Genomic DNA, 25,388 nt, shown 5'->3' on the forward strand with positions numbered 1-25,388 from the left:
AACTGAACAAATGTCAACATTTGTAAAACAATTGGATTGTTAAGCATTATGTGAAACATGATTCTTGCATGCCTACATTGCTATTGTACAGTATGTAAATAGTATCAGTAATTCTAAAAATAAATAGCACTTTGAGCAAATATGTAAATCAGACTATTATATTTTACAAACCCAGGTACTGTATATAATGTAATCAAGTTTGCAGTAGTGATTTTATTCTGGTATGTGAGTTTTTGAAATGTGGTTTTATGACATTTGAATCCTGCTTCTATTAGACATTCCTAAATCATTATAAGGGGAACTTGTATGAAAATAAATCACCTGCTATTGTTACAAATTCCAAAAAAAGCACAGTGATTTCTTCTATTAAGGAGTTTACTTTTACATTCATCAAATACCAAGAATATTTTACAACCTCTTAGTTCACCAAAGTGCTTATGTGTCTGAAAATCTGAATACCAAGTATGATGTTTCTGTATTTCAAACCTGCATATTGAATTATTCTGCTTTGAGTCCAAAATTATTCTTGGCACAGAAAATATTATACATATTTTCATTTGTTATACTTTTCATTTTTTTTTCTTTTATTAAATTTTACTGTTCTTACAAAATACAAATTGCCCAAGAAATTCACATATTTCCATCTAAAACCAGTGGTGGGATTCAAATAATTTTACTACCAGTTCTGTGGGCATGGCTTGGTGGGCGTGGCACGGGAAGAATACTGTAAAATCTTCAGTCAGAGGTTGTATTTGCTGGTTCTCCCAACTAATCAAGATTTCCACTACTGTTTCTCCAGAACTGGTCATAACCTACTGAATACCACCTGTCTAAACCATATATTTATGGTTCCTGAAATTGTGTAAAATGGTTAAAAAAAAGAATTGTTCTGACCCATAAAGTTCACAATTAAACATAAAATTTAAGAACTATACTAAGAAAAGTCTGGTCTTAAATTAGGCAATTAAAAACTCAATGTATTTTTGAACTTCCATAATATTTTTTTAAATCTCTGACAAAAACCAGATCTGGTTAGTTCACCAACTGGTCACCCAAGTGCTGAACTCAGTGAACAAGATATCAAGATAAAAAAAAAGTTTATCAGAAAAGATATCAGCAAAAAAAAAATGTCTTTTGTTCCACAGCTAGTTTTTAGGTAGTATAGCTGTTTCAGTTTTTTTTTTTTTTTGAAAATCTACTATTTTTCCCCAAGTTAAATCATTACCCTAATACTAGGCACAACCAATTCATATTCAACTGATAGTAGAAAAAAGAAGACTGGGAAGAGAAAGATCACTAGCCTAGGAAATTATGGGAGGTCTGAAAAAGAGGTCTTGTGCATTCAAAGGTAGCATTAAGGCTTCGTGGACTATTTCACAGATCTTTTCACATCTAAAAATTATAAGCTTGTACAGTGGCATCTGATTTCAACCCTATTTTCTGACATCAGCATTCATTGAATCCAAAGCCTACTGTGTTAAACAAAGTTTTGAATATGTTTTTTCCCTTTTCCATAAATATAAGGGAAATAGACATCAATCAAAAATTAATAAACAATTTTTGTCAAATTCCTTCCCATATGCATACACGATTCAACTTTTTGGGGAAAAAATGAACTGGATTACTTACCCTCTTCAAATCCATCCCGGAATGACCCAGAACGGCTCATTGTCCTGCTCTTTTCATCCAGTGACATTGAGCTGTTCCGGAACCGGGAGTCATTGTAAGGATCATAAGGGCCATCTGCGTTAGAAAGACTGTGTGTCCGGAGCATGGTTGGGTTGGATAAGCTCATTTGGGCCGCTGTGGTGGGGCTCGCTAGAAAGCAAACCAGAGATAGGAAATTCACAGATCTATACCCATGTTATGCTACTTTCACAAATGAACAAATCTAACTGTTACTATAAGCATAAGAGTAGTAGTCTCTAACTAAATCTTTCTGAAAATTTACCCTGCATTAATCAGGTAGAAAATGAAGTCTTGGAAGAAACTTCTACAATCATGCTTACTCCAACCATGTTACTATATTGATTCAGAATAGTAACCAAGTTACAGTATTAACTGAAATTCTGATAGTCAGGCACAAAGTCAGACATTATTAGAATATCAAGTCAAGTCATTGGAGATGATACTCTTAAAGCTAAAACTTCTTGGATCAGAATCCTCTCTTCCCACAATAAAGTAATTTGGTACCCTTAAGATATCAAATAAAGAAGATAGTATTCCCAGAAAAATAACCAAGTACGATTTCAGAAACAAGGCTGACCCATTTATAGTATATATTTACCATAGAATTGGTGATATGGTCATACATTTTTGGGTATAATAATATACACTTTCAACTATTCATCTTCTGATCTGATTTTTGGATCCTGCTCAAACTTACTGGTACCAGTTAATAGTTAAGGCTGTGCAAAATTATACTATTTTGCTTCACTGAGACTCAATTCTGATCACTGGAGGAATTCACTTTAAAATGTTGCCCATATTCAGAAAAGCAAGATACTCCAATGAGAAGCACTGAAGTGAGTGATTTTATTTCACTTGGCTGTTTTGCTTTGATGGCAATATCTTCTATTGAAGGCCAGTGAAACAGTCAGTTCAGCATGGTATGAAACCCTCACCCAGCCTCTAGAAGCAGGGTGTGTATCAAAAAGGCAGTTCAATTAAGCTTTGATTAAAAACAAAGAATCTCTTTGAGGCTTTGTACTAACCTAACAACTATTATTCTTATAACTCAATCAAGTCATAGATCTTAAAATATATGTTCATTCATAGTGAAGATTAAATAAAACAGATAATTGTTTCTTAAAAAACCCAATTACATAACCAATTAAAACCAGATTAGTGAAAAACAGTGAATAATTTTTCAGATATAACATAAAACTTGCATGGCTCTAAATTATGTGCATAATGACCATACTGGCTTGGTATGTTTCAATTGGCATGCTATATCAACACATGCCAGCTTATCAGTATCGTTTCATATAAATTTTATTGAATTTACAATTAAAAAAATAACATAACAACATTACATAAGAAACAGAGAGAGAAAAAGAAGAAAGAAAGAAGAGAAAGAGAGAGGAAAAAAAAAAAACCGCTGGTCTTGCGACCGAAAAAGGAGAAGAAGAAGTATAAAAGAGAGAGAAAAAAAAAACAAAGAGACGAAAGAAAAAAGAAAATACGTTAAAACCAGACAAATATTCTTTTTGACAGTCTACAAGATCCAATTCTCCTACCTTACTTTAAATATACACATCTTATCGCTATTTATGGATATTTATGCTTATTTATGCTCATTAAACAGTTTATCTCTGATAAAACCAATTATACCATGCATTCCAATTATTATCAAATGCTGAAGACTCTAGCTTATCAGTATCAATCACCAATTAATTTACATATTTTTTTGAACAAGATGTACTTTTCACAGTTGAATGGAATCATAAAAGTTTACTCACCAAGCTGGGAGAAGTTAAATCTAGTGCCAGATGGTGATGTGATGCTGGAACCAGAGGAAAACGGAGAATTGACAACAGTGTCCTGAAGACCGCCAGCAGAATGTGAACGCAGCCATTCTTTTGCTTCCTCTTGATTGCGAAGTTGTGATGATGGTGTATACCTGTACAAATCACAATCAGGTTTAGCTTTTTCTCAGAAATATCTTCCTTGACCAAATTATAAAAGTATTTTAGAGAAAACAGTAAAACTGAAAAGAAACCTTTCTCTGCCAGAACACACCTTTTCATGTCAGTAGAATTAGCCTAGTTGAAAGATTTCATCTTACAGATATTTAAGAACTTTTTAAATTTAGGACACATCGGTTTGTATCATGATCAAAGTAGGAACCACTGATTCCAGTGGACCTACTTTAAACATGACTTAGTCTGGATTCAAGTAGGTTTCTCTGAATGTCAAATTCAAGAAAATGCTATAATAAAGGCAGCTATTACCAGTATCTGTTACCATGAATAGGAACATTATTAATTTATCTGATAGTTTGCAATTCCTCATGGCTTATAAATAGCCACTCATAATACGTCAATGCAAGATATCATGAAATCTACTGTGTGATCTAAAGCCAGTTAATTATTCCTTTTCTAACAAGATACTTGCGAATATCTTAAACCTGATGCCTTGTAGTTATGTTTAAACAACTTCCAATGATCTCATTCAACAAGGCCAACAGCCACTGCTGCCACTAAATACTAATTTTTAGAGTTGGTTCTACACAAATATATGTATACAAATACACGGAGGCTACTGGCTTGTAGAAAAGTGAAAGGAGAAAAGCTAAAATTAGGTCCTTAAAATAATGCTGCTCAAAACTGAATTGCAAGAATCAAACCTGAAGATCTAGCAAAAGGAGATCTATGAATGCCTATAGATTGTATACATATTGGGTTCATATATTTACCATCATCTGATAATGACTTAGCTAACTGTCTCAGCTCTTTGCACTCCACATATGTACCATATACTCAAGGGTAAGCCGAGAATTCTAGGTGTCAAAACACACCTGAAAAATTGGTTAGGCTTATTTGTGAGTATATTTCCTCAGCTTTTTAAAGTATCCACATCCCATATACACTTGTGGATAAGTTTGAATTTTTAGGCAAAATACAATGAAAAATGTACTAGCCATGAAATCAGCCAATAATGAAAACTAAACACAAGAAAATTTCAAAGGCTGGCTTATCCACAGGTGGTTTATATATGAGCTTATACACAATCATACCCAATTATAATATCAGATTGATGAAGACTGAATTTAATATGTAATGTGATAGGTGTTAATTTTTCCCCTTCTTCCCAGTCATAAAAATAAAATAAGCCCTGCCAGCAAGTGAATATATTCTTTAAAACACTTCCTTTAAAGCATAAGCAGTTACATTTCATACAAGGTTTTGGTAGGAATTTCAATATTTAATTTTCATGTTCCAGAGTGACCTAGTGATATTAATATGTACTTGGCACTAAAAAATTAGGCCACCTAGATTTTTGCAGTAAATTTTTCTGATATTAAAAGTTGTTCATGTGTATTGAGAAACTGGAGCCATAAAAAGGCACACAAACATTAGAGTAATATGTAAATGAACAAACTACAGATACCTACCTCCTTGACATTTAAATGTTTCAACTTAAAAAACAGTATTCATTAATAAATGGACACATTGGATAGGTGGAAAAATATTACAAGCCAATTAACTTAATTCAATCTTAGCCCATCTCTATTTTACACAGCACTTCTAGCATCCAGCTCAGTGAGACAATCAATGATGCTGCAAATAATAGGGTGTTTATAGCACAGAATAAATTGCAGCTGTAATTTAAAGCCATCAGTTCAGTGATTGTAAAAAGCAGCAGCACAATCTACTTTAAAATTGAATGGACAATATCTGTGGAATTAGTTTAGACTTTCAATTTGTGACAATTAGGTTAATAAATGGAGTGAAGTTGTAAGTTTTCATTGAAAGAAGAGAGTATCCTTTTTCAGTCTAATTTTTCTTGATGTCAAATTGCTTATAATACAGACTTTAATTTTTAATCATTAAATTGCCATCTTTTTTTTCCTTAAGCACAATTACTGCTTCAGCTGTCATGCAGCAAAACCTGCACTTTGAATGACTTCTGGGTTCTTCTTGATCTGAGTTTCAGAAGTTAACACTGTGAGAATAACATCATCCAGTTACTACATATTTCAGTCATAAAAGCTGCAAATTATTGCTTGCAAGTCAAGCTTGGTGAGTTGGGTTTCTGAAAAGCCAGCCAGCTATAGTTACAAATCCTGCTCAAGCTGAGAAGCTATGAAAAGAAGCATGTAGGTGAAAAGACAGAATAATGACCTGCTTCAAGAGAACAGCCGGGAAGGGGATGGAAGACAGGGGAAAAGAGACTGCAGCCACTCACTGCAAAGCAAAGACCACCACCAGCGCTAAAGACACGGAAGACATACAGGCAAAAAAAAAAAAAGTTCCAAAAACCACATGGAAAACTACTTATGCTATACGGAAACACCAATACCTGAATCCTTTCTTAGGCAAAGTGTTCCTATCAAGATGTGGGTCGCTGTAGAAAAGTTAAAAGAGAAAGAACTTCAGAGAAGAGCAAAAGGGGAATTGAAAGGTCAATTTGAAAAAAAAAGAACAACACACTATTAAACAACTCTGTCTTAGCACTGAAAAGGAGAGACGAAGGTCCCCGTCAAATCAACATGCAAAAACCTAACTAGGTTTAGACTCTGTTACACACGACATGCAAATGGGACCATGCTAGATGAAGTCAAACCCAAGACTGAGATCTCACAGCTCAATTCAACTTTTTCCAACTTGGAACTTTTCAGATGGAAATTTAGCAAACTAACATATCTAATATATCTGGGGGACATCGAATTTGGAACGCTGTAAATACATACTTTAACGCAACTTTTCAAGCTCGTTTGGAAGTTGGACTGGACATTTCTCTACAACAAAAGGAACTGTGATACTTTCTTTTCTTACTATATATATATTTGAAATGAATGTTTCTGGGTAAATGTATACTGCTCATCCCTATGACAACAAAAAGACAAAAGTTGCCTTCAAAAATACACAAAAAATACAACACTATCTCTCAACTCTCAACCAAGATTCCCCTCCCCCCCATCAATCTGCAATCTTTTGAAGGGTAAAAAGGGGATATATTGTATGAACCAGTAAATAGGCACTTAGGTGTCTATGACGAGGATTATTTCTTTTTTTCAGGAAATAAGATTAGCATTGAAATAAGCTATATTCAAATCACACCTGACCATCTTTCAAAAACACAACTTCAGCAAGTTATGGCTGTAAATGTTCCAAAGAGCTTTGTTCTGAATAATATCTGCCAACAGTACAAATACTTTTAGTTTAATGCGGGAGTGAATAATAGACTGATCATATAACTAGAGTCCCTCTGTGATGGAGATGGGCAGTTCCAAAATGTGATAAATAAATAAACTAGATATTCTAAAGTGAATCCTGAAATGATGCATCAAATGAAATGAGTTATAGTCTGCAAGAGGGTACGCCTGAAAACATACATTTATATTTAAGATCCCACAAGTTTCTTTGGTATTCTTGCTCTACTAGAGTAACAATCACTTCTCTGGAAATCATCTAATCATGTCATTTATTAAACAATTAAATCTCTCTAATAATAATACATTCTGAAACTTAGTAAAGAGTATTGCCTGCAAGGATATGGTTTTAGTGCTGGAAATATAGAGAATTATATTCATTCTACCATTATAATTAGTTTCTAAACATCTAATGATAGCAATAACATTTCCAATATGCTTTGCTTTTTCCATTGTTTCCATACTTTCATTCTCACAAGGAAGTACACACAACAAAATATCAAAAGAGCCAAAGATTCCTAGAATTGACACTGATGTAAGCAACTTATTACAGGGACTAATTTCAGCCACAACAGAAGAGTTGGGAGAGGAAACCAAGACAAAAGGTGAAACAACTGAAAACATGAGGGAAAGCGGCATGCCACCAGAATGCAGAAATGCTAGTGAGAGTTTAACCTTCCAGTAAAAAAAAACACAGAATTTTGTCAGATCTTTAAGTTTGCATTCTTGAAAAAAACACTGTATTTGTCCACACAGTTCTCCACAATAAACTGGGTCATTGTTTCTATTAAATATACTCTCACTGGCATGTCTTTGAGTGACAGTTCAACACACCTCAGTGAAATATACACACACTCTCCACTGAGCACAGCCTTGTACAATACACTTTGGCTTTCTTAAGTGTCACAATGAACCCTCCTGTATCTTGTGTATTCCACTTGCCCTATGACAGACAGCATTACCTGTCCTGCCTCCTGGGTAAAGTATTTCTGCAGAATTTGGGACTAGCAGCAGGGGAAGGAAGAGGGCTAGAAGAAGTTCAACAAGACAGAAAAACAAAATAACAACAAAGAGAGAGAGGAAGATTAGCATAAAGGGAAGAAAGGGAAAGCTGTTAGAAAACAAGAATCCATTCACAGGTTGATTACAGTTGTTTTACCTTGTACAGCCATAGATCATTAAAAGATGTTAGGAACTGCCTAAGTCAGGGGTGTCAAACTTGTAGCCTGCGGGCCGGATGCATTATTCACTGGCCATGGCCACCCCCGCTTTAGCAAAGGGGGGGAAAGTTGTGATAAGTCATGTGACAACAATGTGATGTCGTGAGTTTGACACCCGTGGCCTAAGTGATTTAGCAAGGTCAGGGTGCATCCAAAATAATTCAGAAAAAGCTACAGTCCTGGGTCTTCTTGTCATATGCCTCACTTTTGGTCATTAGGTTTTCTCTGTTTGTATGCAGAGATGGACAAAGATGACTCTTCAAATTGTTCATTTTCCTAGAAATAGGCTAATTCATTCATCACAAAAGCTAAAGGGCTCATTCTTGTACTACAAATTGTATATATAGTGCTCATTCTTGTACTACAAATTGATTTCATCTACAGGTAATCCTTGCTTAACAACTGGTTGTTTTATGACCAAAGTTATGACAGTTACAGAAAAGGAACCTTTTTGGTTTGAAAAGCCCAAAAGGCATGGCCACAGAAAATGGATGCACTGAGGCCATGTGATCACACGACAGGCAAGTCAGTTTTATGCAGTCTGCAGTCATGTGCCTGTGATTTTTTTTTTTTGCATGTTATTGGAATTTTAGCTGGGTTTTTTTGGCGGGGGGGTGCATTTAACGTCCACTGTGCTTGCTTAATCATTGTCTTGAATAGGTCTTGAAAATTACTTCTGATGATATGGTGCCTCAACTTACAACCACAATTTACAACCAGAATTCTGAACTCAGTTAGGTAAATCAAGGACTACCTGTACAATATTTAATATGTTTATATGATCCTGGCTGAAATCTAAAAAGAAGCAGAAAAGGAAACACATCTGACTGACAGACAAGTCAGATATGAAGTTTGCCTTAAACTGTTGCTTAACATAAAGCATGTTCTTTATAATTTATTTGTTTATTCAATTTCTATAGCCACTCAATCAAGTGACTCTGGGAAGCTTTCAATTCTGAAATTATACAAATATGAAAAAAACATGAAAACAGTAAAAACATCTGAGGTTGTTTTCTTGGAGACATTTTATTATCCAAACCAGGTAGCATCATCAGTGATAGAAGGGAGTGGAGTTTGCTCTAAATTTAAATTCTCGTGCCTTGCCCTGCCATAGTTCGTTGGGAGTAGTCTTGGTACTTTTTGAATGTTACTCTTGACGTTAATCTAATGCTGGTGGGGAGGTATTTTGGACTTTTTGTTCCTTTTGGCTTGTTGATTGTCTCTTTCACACAGTATGTAGATGTTCTTTACATATATGTGTCTATTGATGGCCAATTTGTCAGAGTGCTAGGCTTCCAGAAATTCCTAGCATTTTTGTACTAGGCTTGGTATAGGATGACCATAGTTTCCTAGCTGGAACTATGGTTGAGTCTGTTGATACGTTGTGAAATTAAAGATTTTCAGAGTTTTTCAAAAGACACTCTGACAAATTGGCCATCAACAGACACATAGATATTAACAACATCTACATACTATGCAAATGAGACAATCAACAAGCCAAAAAAGGGAACAAAAATATCAAAAGACCTCCCTACCAGCAATCAAATCCATATGAGCATAGATTAACACAAAGACTAACATCTGACCAACAATCAAGAAGTAAACAATATCCCAATCAAGAACACTCTCACCAATACTGATAGGGCAAGCCACTACAAAATAAATTAAGAGCAAACATCACTCTTTACTAAAACTGATGATATTACAAATTTGGATAAAGAAATGTCTACAAGAAAACAGCCAACCTCAGAGAGCATCAAGGACGCCTCATTTCAACCTCGAGATTCAAATATTCTTCGTTACCAGTAAAAATATTCATAAAATAAATACTATTATATTATACACACAATTCTCTCTCTCTGTCTCCCTCTCTGTCTCTTTCTCTCTCTCTCACACACACACAATTTAGCATATTATATAAAAATCAAAGTTTCCAGGGGGCATTTTTCCAAGTTGCGGAGAAGTATATTTTTATCACAATTGCTGGAAGCCCTTGGTTATTTGAAATTTCCAGAACGATGGAGACCAAATGATACAGACTTCCACCTGACCATCTATATTACTATATGTTTAACAAAAACAAGACTACTGTATATATCAAAGTGAAAAATCGATTTGAATAATTATCACAAATTGCTACCTTTAAGTAGACTTGAAAACTATGGAAAGCACCTAGAACTCAGTTCCTCAATATATAAACCACAAACAATAACTGGGGACAGGGAAAATGCTGGTATCTTCTGAAATGTTCTCACCTTTCTGACAAGTTTGTCTTTACGCTGTTGGTTCTAACAAAGGGAGGCACTGAGTCATCCTTAGAAGCCACAATCAAGCCACTGGAAGAATTGTGGTTCAGCCCACTTCCACTGCTGAGAGAAATATCAATGGATTCACAACTGGTATGCAGGCTGCTGACAGACTGGTATCCAATCCCATCCTTGCTTACAGCAGAAGAACTACTGGGGTTAGTACCCCAGGTCAAGCTGTTGGAAGGAGCCGAGTGAGCTGAACTGGGACTAGATGCTAATGGAGACTGATTTGTGTCTGCATTTTTACAATAAAGAGGGCTACTTCCACCACTACTCAATATGCCGCTGCCAGAAGGAGATTCTGGATTTCCTTGTTGGTTCATGGTTGCATGTGGGTTGGAGATGACTACTGAATTCTTCATGCTTTCTGCTGTTGTTATGGGAGCTTGTTTATTCGGCTTTCCACCAAAAAGTCTGAAGAAGAAGAAAAAGAAAAGGAAGTCATGTATATGGATTTTTATTTTTATTTTATTTATTTATCTGTATCCCGCCTTTTATTATATTTACAAATCACTCAAGGAGGTGAACATATCCAACAAAGCGTCCCACTCCTATGTTCTGCACAACAATCCTGTGAGTTAGGTTGGGCCGAGAGAGAAAGAAGCTCTAGCATATGTGAAATAAAAATTATCCTTAATATCCTTAATGTTATAAATTAATTTCTTCCGATGTAAACATACCTCCTCTCAGTGAGGAGGAGAGGTATACTGTGATAAATTTTAGTAGTAGTCCAACTGTGGTAGTATTTTGGGGTCCTAAATAATATGTGACATTTTCACTTTTCTTGCATTTGCATTCTTCACATTTTAGCTGTCAGTACAAGCAGAAACAATCAAAAGGTGCTACAAGATTTTTATCCCATATTAGCTAAATTTTCTTTTCCTTTTGCTAAGAGCAAGAGACAAATGCTCATCTATTCACGTATCAGTGGTACAAGTAAGTCCCTGCTTCAGGACTATCTGTTTAGCAACTGTTCAAAATTATGACAGCAACGAAGGAGAGGGACTAATGAGCAGGACTTATATTTGCACTTGCTGTCCAGCTTGCAATTATGATGTTGCAGTATCTCACAGTCATCTGATTGCCATTTGCAGCCTACATTGCCAGCTTCCGACAAAGTCAATGGGAAAGCTGACAGGAGGTCACAAATGGCGTCCATGTGAGGTTGTCTTTAATGACCATGTAGGATTTCTTTAATGATAGCAACAGAAAACGCTGGAATGGCAATTGCTAGGTAGCACGATCAAGTGATGTTATACTTTATATCTATATCACTTAGTAATGGAGTTGTCAGTCCCATTTACCATTGTTAAGCATGGACTACCTATATGTATTTTACAGAATGTGCCTACAATATTTGTAATGTTTATTATATATCCTATATTGTGCTGGAGGAGCTATAATTGCCCTTTAAGAGAAGGCAATGTATTTACCTACCAATGAGCACATACAATTCTCACCAGGAAACTCATGGCTGATATTAGATTTCAGTAACATTCCTTAATGGCTCCATTACACTTATAGTAGGAGTGAGAAAATATGTAAAAATAGATCTTTGCTCTCCCATTATGTTCCTAACCAATCATTTTTGGAACAGATGACCTAGAACAGGGGTGTCAAACTCAAGGTGTCACAAAAGTGTCACGTGACGTATCGGGACTTTCCCCCCCTTCACTAAACCGGGCGTGAGCCAGGAGTTTGACAGCCTTGACATAGAATAATCTGATGTTCTTCACTTCCTCTTACAAATCCTATCAATCATGCAACCTGGAAATTACCAGAATTAGAAATCCAATATATTTGGAGGATGTCAAGAGGAAAACAATATTTTGTATAATAGTGCAACTACAGGTTTTTATTGATAAAAGGATTTCTATTGTAGACCTAAAAACATCAAGGATAACTTCACATCTTTGAAATAAACAAATTCATATGAAAAAGCTATAATTACCTGCGCAATGTAGGAGAGGCCACATCTGGGTACTTTACTCCTTGCTGGTGAGTATTCTGGGAAGCACTGGACGTTGTCTGAGGTGATGGGTTTGCTTTAACAGAGTTACAAGAGACCACACTTTCATTATCTGAGGAGATCCCTTTCTCTTTATCAGTCTGGTTTATTAAGCCTGGTAGAGAGCTCCCAAGGGCAACTTTTGTTGGTTCTCTTATTTTAGGAACAGGCAAGCCTGCAGACTTGCTGCTTATGTTGGAGTCTATGCTGCTTGTGCTAGATCTGTTGCCAGCTCCACTTCTGCTACTGGATTTGCTGGGGCGGGGTAGACTCCGATACTGAAGATTGGTTCTGGTAGAAATGGCTAAATAGCCATCATCCTGATGTTGTGAACCATCAACACTAGTCTTCCGGCCAGTGGATCTACCCATGAGTCCAGATGACTTGGGTATTTTGCCTAGAGTAGCAGCTCTACTAGTAATAGTTGCTCCACTAGCTGTAATCATGGTCACACCTACAGTTGACCCACTCTGCTTTTTAAATCCAAACGTGTTTGTATTAGTCGTAGCCGTTCTACAGTTATTTGTGGAAGGCTTTTTTGATTCATCTCCACTGCTTCGTCCAGCATCTGAAGGGGAACGTTTAATGTTTCCAGATTTGGGAGAAATTCTGCCCTTTTCTGAAACCTTGGCATCATCGGTTTTCCCTAAAAAAAAAAAAAAGGAAAAAGGAAACAGTTTTAAATATTGAACGGCTTCAAATATTATGCATAAACATTTCAATATGTTAAAAGTTATATGTAAATTATTAATATATCTGAGGGCCAGGAGAAAATACTTAATATACTATTTAAATCTAAAAATGTAAAGTTACCCATTATAACTGTTTTGTTCTGTTGCATGAAAAACTGCATTATTAGGTAGAATAAAATTCTTTATTGGCCAAGTGTGACACACAAGGAATTTGTCTTGGTGCAAATGCTCTCAGTGTACATAAAAGAATACGATACATTCGTCAAGAGTCAAGAATCATAAGGTACAATACTTAATAATAGTCATAGGGTATAATAAGCAATCAAATCATACTAGGAAACAGTCAATATAAGTTGTAAGGATACAAGCGACAAAGTTACAGTCATACAGTCACAAGTGGGAGGGGATGGGTAATAAGGAGTGATGAGAAGATTAATAGTAATAATAGTAATAGTAGTGCAGACTTTGTAAATAGTTGGACAGTGTTGAGGGAATTATTTGTTTAGCAGAGTGGTGTTTGGGCAAAACTGTCTTTGTGTCTAGTTGTTCTGGTATGCAGTGCTCTATAGCGTCGTTTTGAGGATAGGAGTTGAAATAGTTTATGTCCGGGATGTGAGGGGTCTGTAAATATTTTCACAGCCCTCTTTTTGACTCGCGCAGTATATGGGTCCTCAACTGAAGGCAGGTTGGTAGTAATTGTTAGAACTAGCATTTGAGATATCACTACCCAAAGATGGTTGAATATGCTTGTTCTAGGCAATATCAGTAGTTTTTCATGTAACAGAACAAAATATTTATGTAACTAGCATTGAAACCGAATGAGGAAAGATGACTCAGGAGTGATACAAAAGTGTTCAGGTGGCTAAAAGATTGAAAAACTCCAGTAAAAGTGAATGTGCCATTTGAGGGGGCAATCCGTTTCACTAGTTGACAGTTCTTACTCTTGAGTTCATACAGTAGCCAGGTGGGCTGAGGAAATTTTATGTCTGAATTAAAGAAAGTTTTAAGAAGATTTAATTTAAAAATTAAAATTTTAGTCTGTTGCTTCCAGCATGCCACTTAAAATTCACACCTGCCCATGGCACCCTCACACCCTGCACCCTGTAACTCCTGACTACAATACTCTCTTGCCCCAGTAGACTGCTGGTTGGGGACTCCTGCTTCTTCCAATCTAACAACCTATGCAGTCCTGGGGTTATGACAGCAACCAGGTTGGCTGGGACTGATGTCATTAAGTGATGCAGTCACATGACATCACCCTCACTCAGCACTGGAAATTCTGGTCCCAGTTGCCATCATAACACGACGACTACCTATATTATCCTCCTTACTTCCATTGAACTGCTATGATGACTAGCAGATTATAGTGTAAAGATTTAGCGTGTTGAGCGTTGAGTATGGGGGATATTGTTACTTAATTATGTACAATTAGAAATGAGAATAAAAGGAACTAAAAAAAAGTCTCTCTCCTCCACAAAACCTTCGGGTAAACTGTGGTATAACAAAAATCTTTTGTTGAAAATACACAGCCTTAGACAGATTTCCAAATTAAGGAGAGATTGAAAACCAATCACGAAACTACCTCTTATTAAATGTTTTGTAGATATCTTTTAAATTTATATAAATTGAAAGCTCTCTTGATTAACACTATCATTCATGCAAGCAAATGCCCTTTCCTTATCAAATCTCAGTTATCAGTATCCCTTTAATTTGACAAAGACAATCAGCAAAGAAGATTTATTGCTATATTCACCATCAAAGAGAAGCACAGATCAAAATGCTGTTAAAATCCTGGCAGAGGAATTTTTTTTTTTTAAAAAAAATACTAACAGCATACATTCTTGGCCTGCACTACATGGCTTTTGGCCGTGCATTCCTCACCTGTTCCAGGTGCCTTCAAAGTTCCTGAAGTGGCTGCCGTTTTCATCCTCGGTGTGGTAATACCAACTTGAGCTGACATGCCCCGTCTCCAGGATCCTGTCTGTGAAATGACGATGTTCTTCCTTCCAGAAGTGCTTTTATCGGATTCATCAGACACATCAGAGGGATTCCTTCTCCATTTAGATCCAGACTCCATTTTTACACCACTGTCTGAGCCTCCATCTGATTTTTTTATTTCATCACCAGGCCACAAGGAATTCCGCTCCACTTGGAAATGCTTTTCAGTGTCAGTCTGTTGAAAAAACAGAAATGAATCAACTCACACTGCAAACTTTTCTTCCTCCCAGGAAGAAGGATTGATAATATTTCAACCTTTTGGTGATACCTATAGATAAAAGAGTTCTAGTTTTTAATTTTCTTTAAAAAAAAGAATAAGATACAGAGCTACAAACAGAAAATTAAGGAATCTATTTTACATTTCTAATATGCTTAAATATAAAAAGCAAACAAAATACAAACCGTTCAACATTACGTAAAACAAGATTAAAGAAAAATATATATGAAAAGATCTGTCTTGACATTGTGCAGCTTCCTTGCCTCTATTATTTTGCACAATACCTTTCATTGCAAAGCACAAATTCATTCACTTCAAATATGTGTTGTGAGCTTTTCCTTTGTTCTGCCTTCCCTATCTCTTTGCTGGCAATTTGATCTGTGGAACATGAAGAGGCAGCTTTTTGTAACACTAAAGATAAACGAGGCTCTCTGTCTCAGCCTTATGCAAACTTCATCATCAACTGAGGTGAGAAATGTTTAGAAGTGATGATGATTCACTTACTCCCATCTCGCTGAATTTCATCGCCACGATTACTTATTTATTCATAATTAAAACTTATCACTTTGAATTTATGTGAGTGATTAGGGCCCTTCAAATATGGTAGTATTCTATTTTCTCCTTTCTCATGATGCTTACACAAGAGACAATGAGCTGGGCTGTATTCTGCATTCACACTCTTTGTTCCACTTGTAGTGCCTTTATGAACTATCTGAAACCATTTGCAATTCAAATCACTGACATGGAGACCAGTGCCAAAATTGATTGAAAAACTCTGAACATGCTACACATATGGGAACTTGACTCCCAAAAAGATAGTGAGAGATCCATCCTGTGCATTTTTTTTCTTCTGGTCTGGTTCTGCGTCCTTTTTAATACAAATAAATACAACTTTTGAACATATGTGGATTTAATCATTTATAAAATTCACTGGTTTCAAAGTGCAAAATACTGAATAAATCAGGCACCAAACACAAAGACAGAAATGAAAGGTGACATGCTTTAATTTTTCAAACGGTAAATGCTCCACCAATTTTAAATCCAGGATTGTGCTGATAGAGTCTTCAAATTTTATAGTTCATTTATAAACTATCATTGTGAATGGGGCATTTTCTGTAATTCTTAGTAGGGAAAGCAATGTCTTTTTTTTTTTAAAGGAGGGCAAATAGATTTCAGTTTTCTCCAAGCCTGTGCCATTGTCAAAAACATATGAAATCAATTATTAACCAATCCATCATCCTCCACTTAGAAACAAACAACCTACTCTCCAATAAACAATTTGGTTTCAGGAAAAAACTATCCTGTAATCTGCAACTCTTGCACTGAAAAAACATATGGACTACACAACTCGATCAGGGCAAAGCAATAGACGCAATCTACATAGACTTCTGTAAAGCCTTTGATTCAGTGGTACACGACAAACTACTCCTAAAACTAAAATCTTACGGTATCTCTGGACAACTGCATAACTGGACAGAAGCATTCCTGTCAAACAGACAACAAATGGTCAAAATTGGGAGCATCCTATCAAATTCTGTACCTGTCAACAGTGGTGTCCCCCAAGGCAGTGTTCTAGGACCAACTCTTTTCATACTCTACATAAATGACCTCTGTGATCATATCAAGAGCAACTGCGTTCTCTTCGCTGATGATGTAAAGCTATTCAACACCACAGACAATACTGCTACCCTTCAAAAGGACCTCGACTATGTATCAGAATGGTCAAACAAATGGCAACTTCAAAACTCAACAAATAAATACTCTGTCCTACATATTGGCAAAAATAATAATAATCAGAAAATAAAATACAGGCTGAATAGTCAAGACTTTGTTGATGATCCAAACTCTGTCAAGGATTTTGGAGTGCTCATCTCAAATGACCCAAAGTTCTCCACTCCTCTACTTGTTGCAGAATACCTTATGCCACCAGACTCGAAATTCTAGACCTAGACAACCTAGAACTACGCTGCCTTCGGTCCGATCTAAGTACAGTTTATAAAAACATACACTGCAATGTCCTACCTGTCAATGAATACTTCAGCTTCAACCATAACAACATAAGAGCAAATAGATACAAACTCAAGGTTAATCACACCAAACTTGATTGCAGGAAATACGACTTCAGCAACAGAGTGGCCAATGTCTGGAATACTCTATCTGACTCTGTAGTTTCTTCCCCAAACCCCAAAAACTTTAACCTTAGACTGTCTACTATTGACCTCACCCCTTTCCTAAGAGGTCTCTAGGGGGCGTGCATAAGCGCACCAAGGTGCCTACCATCCCTGTCCTATTGTTTCTTTTATTTTTTATTTTTCTTATATGTATCCATGTATTCATAACTATGTTTTTACTTATACCTATTATCTTGTAAGCAATTGACAAAATCAATCAACCAATCAATAAATAAATAAATACCGATATACCACTTTGGGTCATTTAGTTCTAATATTCAAAGCAGAATTGGAAGGGACATGTATGGGTTTTTTTTACACATTTCCAGGGAAGCATCTAGAATTAGGATTTCCTATGTTTTGTCTGGATTCTCTCCATGCCTAGTAACTACTTAGTCCTTTAATTGGCCTATATCTCTAGCCTTAGTTAAATCAAAGTTAACAGCCAACATTTTGAAATGACATTTTGCCCAGGCCTCCTTCTATGGTAGCTAAAGAGAGAACTCAGTGGTAAGAATGTCAGGAGAAGCAGTTATTTCCAGAAAAAATGCCAGAGCCACACTCCTGTTTTCTCCTCCACAAGTTTTCCTGAGACAGAACTTATATGAGCATTGCTCATAGAAAACAAGAAATCTCAGTTAATATCTATCCATGACTGCACGACTGGATTCCCAGTTGCAAGTCAAGAACTGCTAAGTGATTAGAACTTTTAAAAATATTTTGTCATAGGAAAATATGGAAACCATTATTCTCATATTTATTTATTAATCAAATGTATGTAGCCATCTATCTCCCTGAAGGTGACTCTGGGTGACACAGAACAGCATATAAAAAAAGTGAATACAAATATATAAAACATGTAACAATAAATATCCTAAAACCTAAAATATAATCAAAGTGAAGAGAGAATAAAAATGGTTCCCTCAACAATGAAGCTATCTATCCATAAGAGTCTCCAATTCCTTGGGCGTCCTAGGCCTGGTCACATAACCAAGTCCTGAAGGCCTCCTAGAACCAATCTAAAGCACCAAACCTGTGGACCCTATTTAGAAGGGGCCAAGGGATGGATGTCTTCTCCCCAATGATTGCTAAGTGAAACCAAGCTGAAGGAAAGATGTGAACCAGAATAAACTGTGCTGTCCACCCCAAGTCTTCTGAGCCAATCCAGAATGATGGATTGTCCTATGGTACTGAAAGCCATAGAGAGATAAAGAAGGGTCTGAATCCTGACTGAAAAGGATGCAGATACTCCATTTTCTCCAAGGCCCTCTTAAGCTGTCACACCACCACTTTGTCTACCACCTTCCCCCCATAAAGGGAGGTGAGATATTGGATGAAAATTGAACAGAGTCTATTATGGTTATAGGTTAAGGACTACCTATATTATAAGACAATAATTCCATGGTTCTCAAGAGCATCCCATTTCTTGTCTCCCACCAAATTTCTCCATGCCTGTCACCACCATAATACTTAATAATGGTCCATCTTCGACCCCCAAACAATAGCCACTTCCTCAGCCCTCCATTCCCTGACCCAGGAACCATCAATATTCTCAGCCAGTCCTGAGGCACACTGAGGCATTTTAGTTTACTAGCTCCCAGTATCAATGGAGTTCCCAGCAACCACCTTCCAACCCTCTCCTGCTGTTCTTACCCACAAGCAGGGTTCTCTTTACCACTTATTATAATCAACTCCCACTCTGACTCTCACCCAGATGAGAAATCAACACATTCCCATCCCTCCCATCAAAACCATGTCTGGTTCTAATCCAATGGGGGGAAAGAAAGGGGAGAGTCCCCTCAACCATGGTAGGAGATGCCATTTTGCAGTTTAGAGGCTTAGAAGCTTGATATAAAGCAATTGTCAAGCGTAGCTTATTATAAAGGAAAGCTGAGGGTGAAAGTGTACTTTATAAATATCTCACCCTGTTATCCTATATTATACTTCACATAGAGAGATCAGAGTGAGACTAAAAGAATAGCAAACTACTAATCCTATAGTATCATCCTGTGTTGCTAATCCCACTTCAAAATTGTATGAGAGTGGGAAAGGAAAGATTATATTAAAAATATATCCTACCAGGATTCTATAATTGCACCCTTACTGCAGATTACTGACAGGCTGCTTACAATGCAACATCATCTTCTCTTAAAAATGCAAGGCAACAGTGGGACTGAAGTGCTCTAAGACTTCTTGCTAGCATATTCACACAAGTGCAGAGTCTGCTTTTCGGATCATTGAACACCACTTTTCATGGTCAGCTGTGTCTACAGGGCACAGGCCCACGGCATGCATATCTTTATTGATGGTGTCTTGCCATCTCTGTTTTGGGCGCCTGCAAGGTCTGTGGCCATTGATTTCTACTTGGTAGGCAGTCTTGGCAAAGGTGGAAGGTGCTACTCTCAGGACATGTCCATACAGCGGAGCCGGCCTTCTCATCTTCTCTATAATTGGTGCCACACCAAAATGTTCTTGAATGGTGTCATTTGTGATGTGGTCAAGAAGGGAGATGCCCAGTATCCAATGGAGCATTCGCATTTCCATGGCATAGAGATAGCTTTTGGTCCCCGTTGTTGCTGCCCAGCATCCAGTGCCACACAGTGCATTCCATGCCATACAGGGCAACTGAAGTGCTCTAAGATTGCTAGATAAAAATTTTCAGTGGAGAACAATGCACAATTATTAGCCTGTTGTGATTGGAAGGATCGGTCCTGTTAGGAATTTTGAATCTGATAACTGTTAGATCGTGGATTGACGTCAGAACCAGGAAACGTTAACCTGAAGGGCAAGCCAGTTAATTAGCACGTTGCCTTAATGGGTATAAAAGGACACAGCTGAGCTGGTGCCTTTCACCAGAAACAAAATGTCTATTTTGAATGAGGACGTTACTGCAAAGAGATCTCTGTTTGTTTAAATTTTGAAGGGGAGTCCTAACAGTTTCTGCCAGCCGGTTATCTTGTTATTTCCTAGAGTTTGATTTGTTTGTGTAACGGCTGCTTTGTGTTTGTTCGTTTGAATTTCCAAGAGGAGACATAACATTATTGTTTCTGGCCTAAACAAACCATCTTTCAAGCAAGATGGATTTAAATCAACTGCAGCATTTGGTAGAGCAGCAGCAACAACAAATTCATCAGCTACTGCAAAGCAATGTGACGTTTCAGAATCAGGTAACACAATTGCTGAATTATGTTTCCAGCTTACCAAGCCCTGCTGCTGTTCCCCCTGCCCCTCCTGTGAGGAAAAGCCCAGTATCCATGCCGGAGAAATTTTCAGGACAAATGGACATGTTTCGCATTTCTGGGGCAGTGTCAATTATTTATGTCCTTGAGGCCTGAAAACTTTCCAAATGATCGGGCCAAGACAGGATTCATTCTTAGCCTTTTATCTGGGCCCATTCGTTTCGCCACCCAGCCAGTGCGTATGATCATTGGGGATCATGAGGAGGCGATAAGTTTTTATATCACCTCGAACCTTCATCTCCCTTTGGTGCTCGGAATGTCCTGGTTGCGTTTGCACAATCCGTTGGTGGCTTGGTCGCAGAACGGTATTTCTTTTCCAAGTCTCCAATGTGTAGACCACCTGAGACAATTGGAACGAGCGACGCCTCCATTGGCTGTGGGAGACAGAGTGGGGTTGTCAACGAAACATCGTCAAGTTAATCATCAGACTCGGGGAAGGGCCCTGCGGTGGGGGATAGTGTTGTGATTGGAAGGATCGGTCCTGTTAGGAATTTTGAATCTGATGACTGTTAGATCGTGGATTGACGTCAGAACCAGGAAACGTTAATCTGAAGGGCAAGCCAGTTAATTAGCACGTTGCCTTAATGGGTATAAAAGGACACAGCTGAGCTGGTGCCTTTCGCCAGAAACAAAATGTCTATTTTGAATGAGGACGTTACTGCAAAGAGATCTCTGTTTGTTTGAATTTTGAAGGGGAGTCCTAACAGTTTCTGCCAGCCGGTTATCTTGTTATTTCCTACAGTTTGATTTGTTTGTGTAACGGCTGCTTTGTGTTTGTTTGTTTGAATTTCCAAGAGGAGACATAACATTAGCCTATTTTAAAAGTTGAAATGGAAACTTTAACTTTACTTGTCTGCAAAAGCCTTGAATTTAAAAAAATGAAAAACAATCATATTGTTCATATAAAATAAAGGTAATTAGCAGCCAATCTGTCTACTAATATGTAAATTAGTATGTCTGGATCTAGGGAATTAAAATAGGCAGTCCTTCTAAGGGAAAAAAAACACTGGATGGCTGATCTGAAGCAGGGAAGCTACAGGTTCAGAAATGCCCATGCTTCTCCATTTCCAATTACTCATCCCAAAAGTGGCTTTTCCAGTTTATAAAAGCTATTTGAAAATTAATCAGCGTGCAACATCTGATTTGCCTCCAAGAAACGGGTACTCCAAAATCAAAATCAGCAACGAAGGATGCAATGGAAATCACAACTGGAAGCACATAGTACAGCTGTCAATTTTACTAAATTAAAACTTAAGATTTACTTGATCAATGCTTCATTGGTAGATGTTTGGAATACAGTGTGTATACTCCTGAAGTCCTTGATAGAAGAAAGATTGGATATGAATGCATTAAATAAATTGCTGAAATTATTTATTTTTATTGGTTTGTCACTCATCTAACTGCAAGGCGACTCTCAGATTCCAAAACAATGATGGCTATATGCAAGGTCCAGAATGGGACAATTTGCCATGGTCAACTCACCAAGGCCAATTTGTCACAGGACAAATTGTCAAAAAATTCAACAATCCAATTTAATTTTAAAATATAGTTTAAAGAATTTTTTTTAATTCATATGTCATTTTGTCCCTCCTTTGGCACTCTTTCTTTGGCACTATTCCACTATTTCTTCGATATTAGTGGGAATCTTGTCCTACAGTGAAATGTCCTGTGGCCGTGGTGAGTTGGCTGTGGCAAGTTGACCATGGTGAGTTAGCTGTGGTGAGTTGTCCCAGACCCTGCAAAGTCTTGGTCTCTATTACCCAAAAATGCTTTAGAAGGTGTGAGAGCACAACAAATGCAACACTAGTTGGTAATACTTTAAAGCAGCAGGTGAACCCTAACCCTAACCTCTTCCCTGTCCACCTCAAGGCACCTTTTGGTTCAAAGCACCTTTTGAAGATGTAATCTGAGATGTCACTAAGCAGCACAAAACAGTCTGGAAAACTCCTTCTGTCTCTTCCCCAGCCGTTCCAGACAGGAATTATATCTAAATGTTTTCACCCATGGATTAAAATTCTGTTGAAGAAAGCATTCATGGGACAACTTTTCCAAGAATGTGGGCCCTTTCTGCAAATGGAATGAAAGTACTGGAGGCAATCTGTCCATTCATCCTAAACCATACAACTATACAAACTAAGCAAACGGAATAAACATGGTCAGTTCTATCATAGATGTAGCAATTAGTTTCAGTTTTAATTGGGGGGCGGAGGTTTAAATGCAGAATGTGAATGATATTTTGGCAGAAAATTCAGAATGGTCAGCATCTAATGCAATCACACTGTGAAAGCAAGCTCACAGAGGGTTCCTTTGATGAATGAAGCTCTTGTTCTACAAAGAGCAGCTCCTTCCATTCATGGAGCAATAGAATTGGATTCTATCCAGTATAAAAAGTCTCAACATACATTTTATTCATAGACACAGATTATTCTGTATTAAGGACAGCAAGCACTCTGTTATACATATGCAACGCCTATCTATTTCACATGGGATTCTTTTTTTTCTCCCCAAACTCCATAAGGCACATTTTAAAAGTAGTATACCCCATTATCTTAGTTAAACAATAAAAGAAACAGAACAACTGAAAGAAACTTGTTGCTATAGATTGTAATTTAACAGGCATAGTTTAATAATCTTGTAATCATTTAATATTTGAATTATAGACACATAGACTTAATTTTTGTCATGGTATTAGCAAGTGATTCTTCTAATTTAGCACACAAAGTCTGCTAAATGTATTTGTTCCAGCTTTTGAATTCTCTCAAGAAGTGAGATGACTTAGTTCACTGGTTGCTAAACTTTTCGACACCAAGTGCCAAAACAGGAGTGCACGCAAGCGCACCAGAAACAGGAAGAGCAGCTCCCTGACATGACGTGTGGGAGTACCAGAAACTGGAAGCTCAGCTTCCCGGCACGCACATGCACGCTGGCCACCTGATCATCTGGTTCCTAATGCGCATGCGTGCATGAAGACTAGCTGGCCAGTGTGCGTATGCACCTCAGGGAGCTGCTCCTGCCGTTTCTGGCACTCCCATGCATGTGAAGACCAGCTGGCTGATGCACATGCACATGCCGGAACCCGGAAGATCAACGGGTGATGGCTGGCGTGCCCAGAGAGATGGCTCCGTATACCACTTCTGGCATGCGTGGCAAGGTTCGCCATCATGGACTTAGTTCATAGTTAAGGCACACACACAAATAAAAAACCCCAGAGATTTCCTATTTATTCCTAGTCCATCACATTGTTTTTTATTTATAATGTAAAAACTACCTGGATGGAGGTGAAATTCATGGGATTCACATTTTGACGTGAATTTATCTAATTTGTACTTTTTAAACTAGCCTGTGAATTCACAGAGCTGGTGTACTTTTCTGAATTTTGAGATGCGATCCTCAAAAAAAATGCACACAAAAATATGATGACACAGAGAAATAGTGAAGAAAAATGGATCATCATTTACAGACAAAATACTTGCAAAAAGTGTATAAATGGAAAGTACAGAGTAGAAAAGGGAAACAGGAGAAATGTGCGTCAAAATAAATAAAGTCTGGCAGCCCTTTTTTGGCTAACAATTTTTATTAAAAGGCACAAGCTTTTAATAAAACATGTACTCTAAAAGGTGCTGCCAGACTCCTCCTGATTTTTTGCCACTAGAGACTAACAGGGGCCTCCTACAATTTCTCCTGCCAGAGTGAGGCTCAGAAATGATCAAGATGCAGCCATTTTTCCAATAAATCATATTCATCATCTGGACTGGTATGATAATCAGAACAATGCGGAAACTTTTTTATGGGTTGGTTCCATTTGCTAAGAAAGGTGTGCTGAGAATTCTGGGAAAATTGTTTTAATTTTCTATAAATAATAGTTATGGGAGGAAAAATGCAAGCTGTGCCTCTAACATTTTTCAATATATATATTTTGAGGGGTGCTTCAAAGCAGGGCACAGAACATCAAGTTTAGAATTTAGTGTTAGCAGTTTTAAACTCAAGCAACAAAACCCCCAGTTTACAAACAGAGGCAAAACTCTTCCATACAACCATGGCTATGTGCTCAAGTGAACAAAGAGTAACACAATTCCTACACTGGTGAACAAAAGCAATTTAATACTTTCTGACAACTCTATGATAAATCAAGAACTGTTATTAAAGTAATTTTTAGTGTGTGGAAAGGAATGAATAACAACAAAATAGTTATACAGTAGTAAGTTTGAACAAATAGACAATTTCACACTTGTTTGGAAGATCTCCCCCACCAATAGATCATGTGTTTGTGCGTGGCGTGTGCATAACAAGAATTATATGTGTAATATATAAAGCAACAAAAACATAATACATATGATCCCAATTTATTTTTTTAATACCGTAGTTAAAAACGTCTAACTGATTCAGGATTCTTTATAAGTTGTCTGTTGAATGAAAATTTTATGAACAAGAAAGTAACCTTAGAATATAATTTACTTGTGAAAAGCTGCCAAAAGTTGCTTTTAGCTTGTAGCGACATGCAGGTCTAGAAAATCAGAATATACTTAATTAAATAGCAAGTGTTCACGTTTCCTCTAAGAATGTAGATAACACTTGAGCTTTGGGTGACCAAAACTACATTTCTATTCATTAATTAATGTATCTAAAAACAGTATGGCCAATTCTAAAACATGAAATG

General features: G+C 37.1%; 1 protein-coding gene across 3 annotated transcripts in view; it reads right to left on the minus strand.

Moving 5' to 3' along the window:
• NAV2 (neuron navigator 2) overlaps positions 1–25,388 on the minus strand; it is a 313,572-nt gene that overhangs the window by 42,185 nt on the left and 245,999 nt on the right. For 2 of the 3 annotated variants that reach the window (XM_087921262.1, XM_087921261.1), the window contains 7 exons: positions 14,988–15,279; positions 12,358–13,060; positions 10,353–10,820; positions 7,840–7,905; positions 6,025–6,069; positions 3,462–3,622; positions 1,630–1,818 (listed from right to left, as the gene is read on the minus strand). In XM_087921262.1, the coding sequence (XP_087777388.1) occupies positions 1,630–1,818; positions 3,462–3,622; positions 6,025–6,069; positions 7,840–7,905; positions 10,353–10,820; positions 12,358–13,060; positions 14,988–15,279 (1,924 nt within the window). The remainder of the gene's footprint in view (positions 1–1,629; positions 1,819–3,461; positions 3,623–6,024; positions 6,070–7,839; positions 7,906–10,352; positions 10,821–12,357; positions 13,061–14,987; positions 15,280–25,388) is intronic. The other variant, XM_026706454.2, reaches the window with a different exon arrangement.

This window comes from Pseudonaja textilis, chromosome 1 (assembly GCF_049901715.1).
Source record: "Pseudonaja textilis isolate UNSWEBS1 chromosome 1, rPseTex1.2, whole genome shotgun sequence".
NCBI classification, from domain to species: Eukaryota; Metazoa; Chordata; class Lepidosauria; order Squamata; family Elapidae; genus Pseudonaja; species Pseudonaja textilis.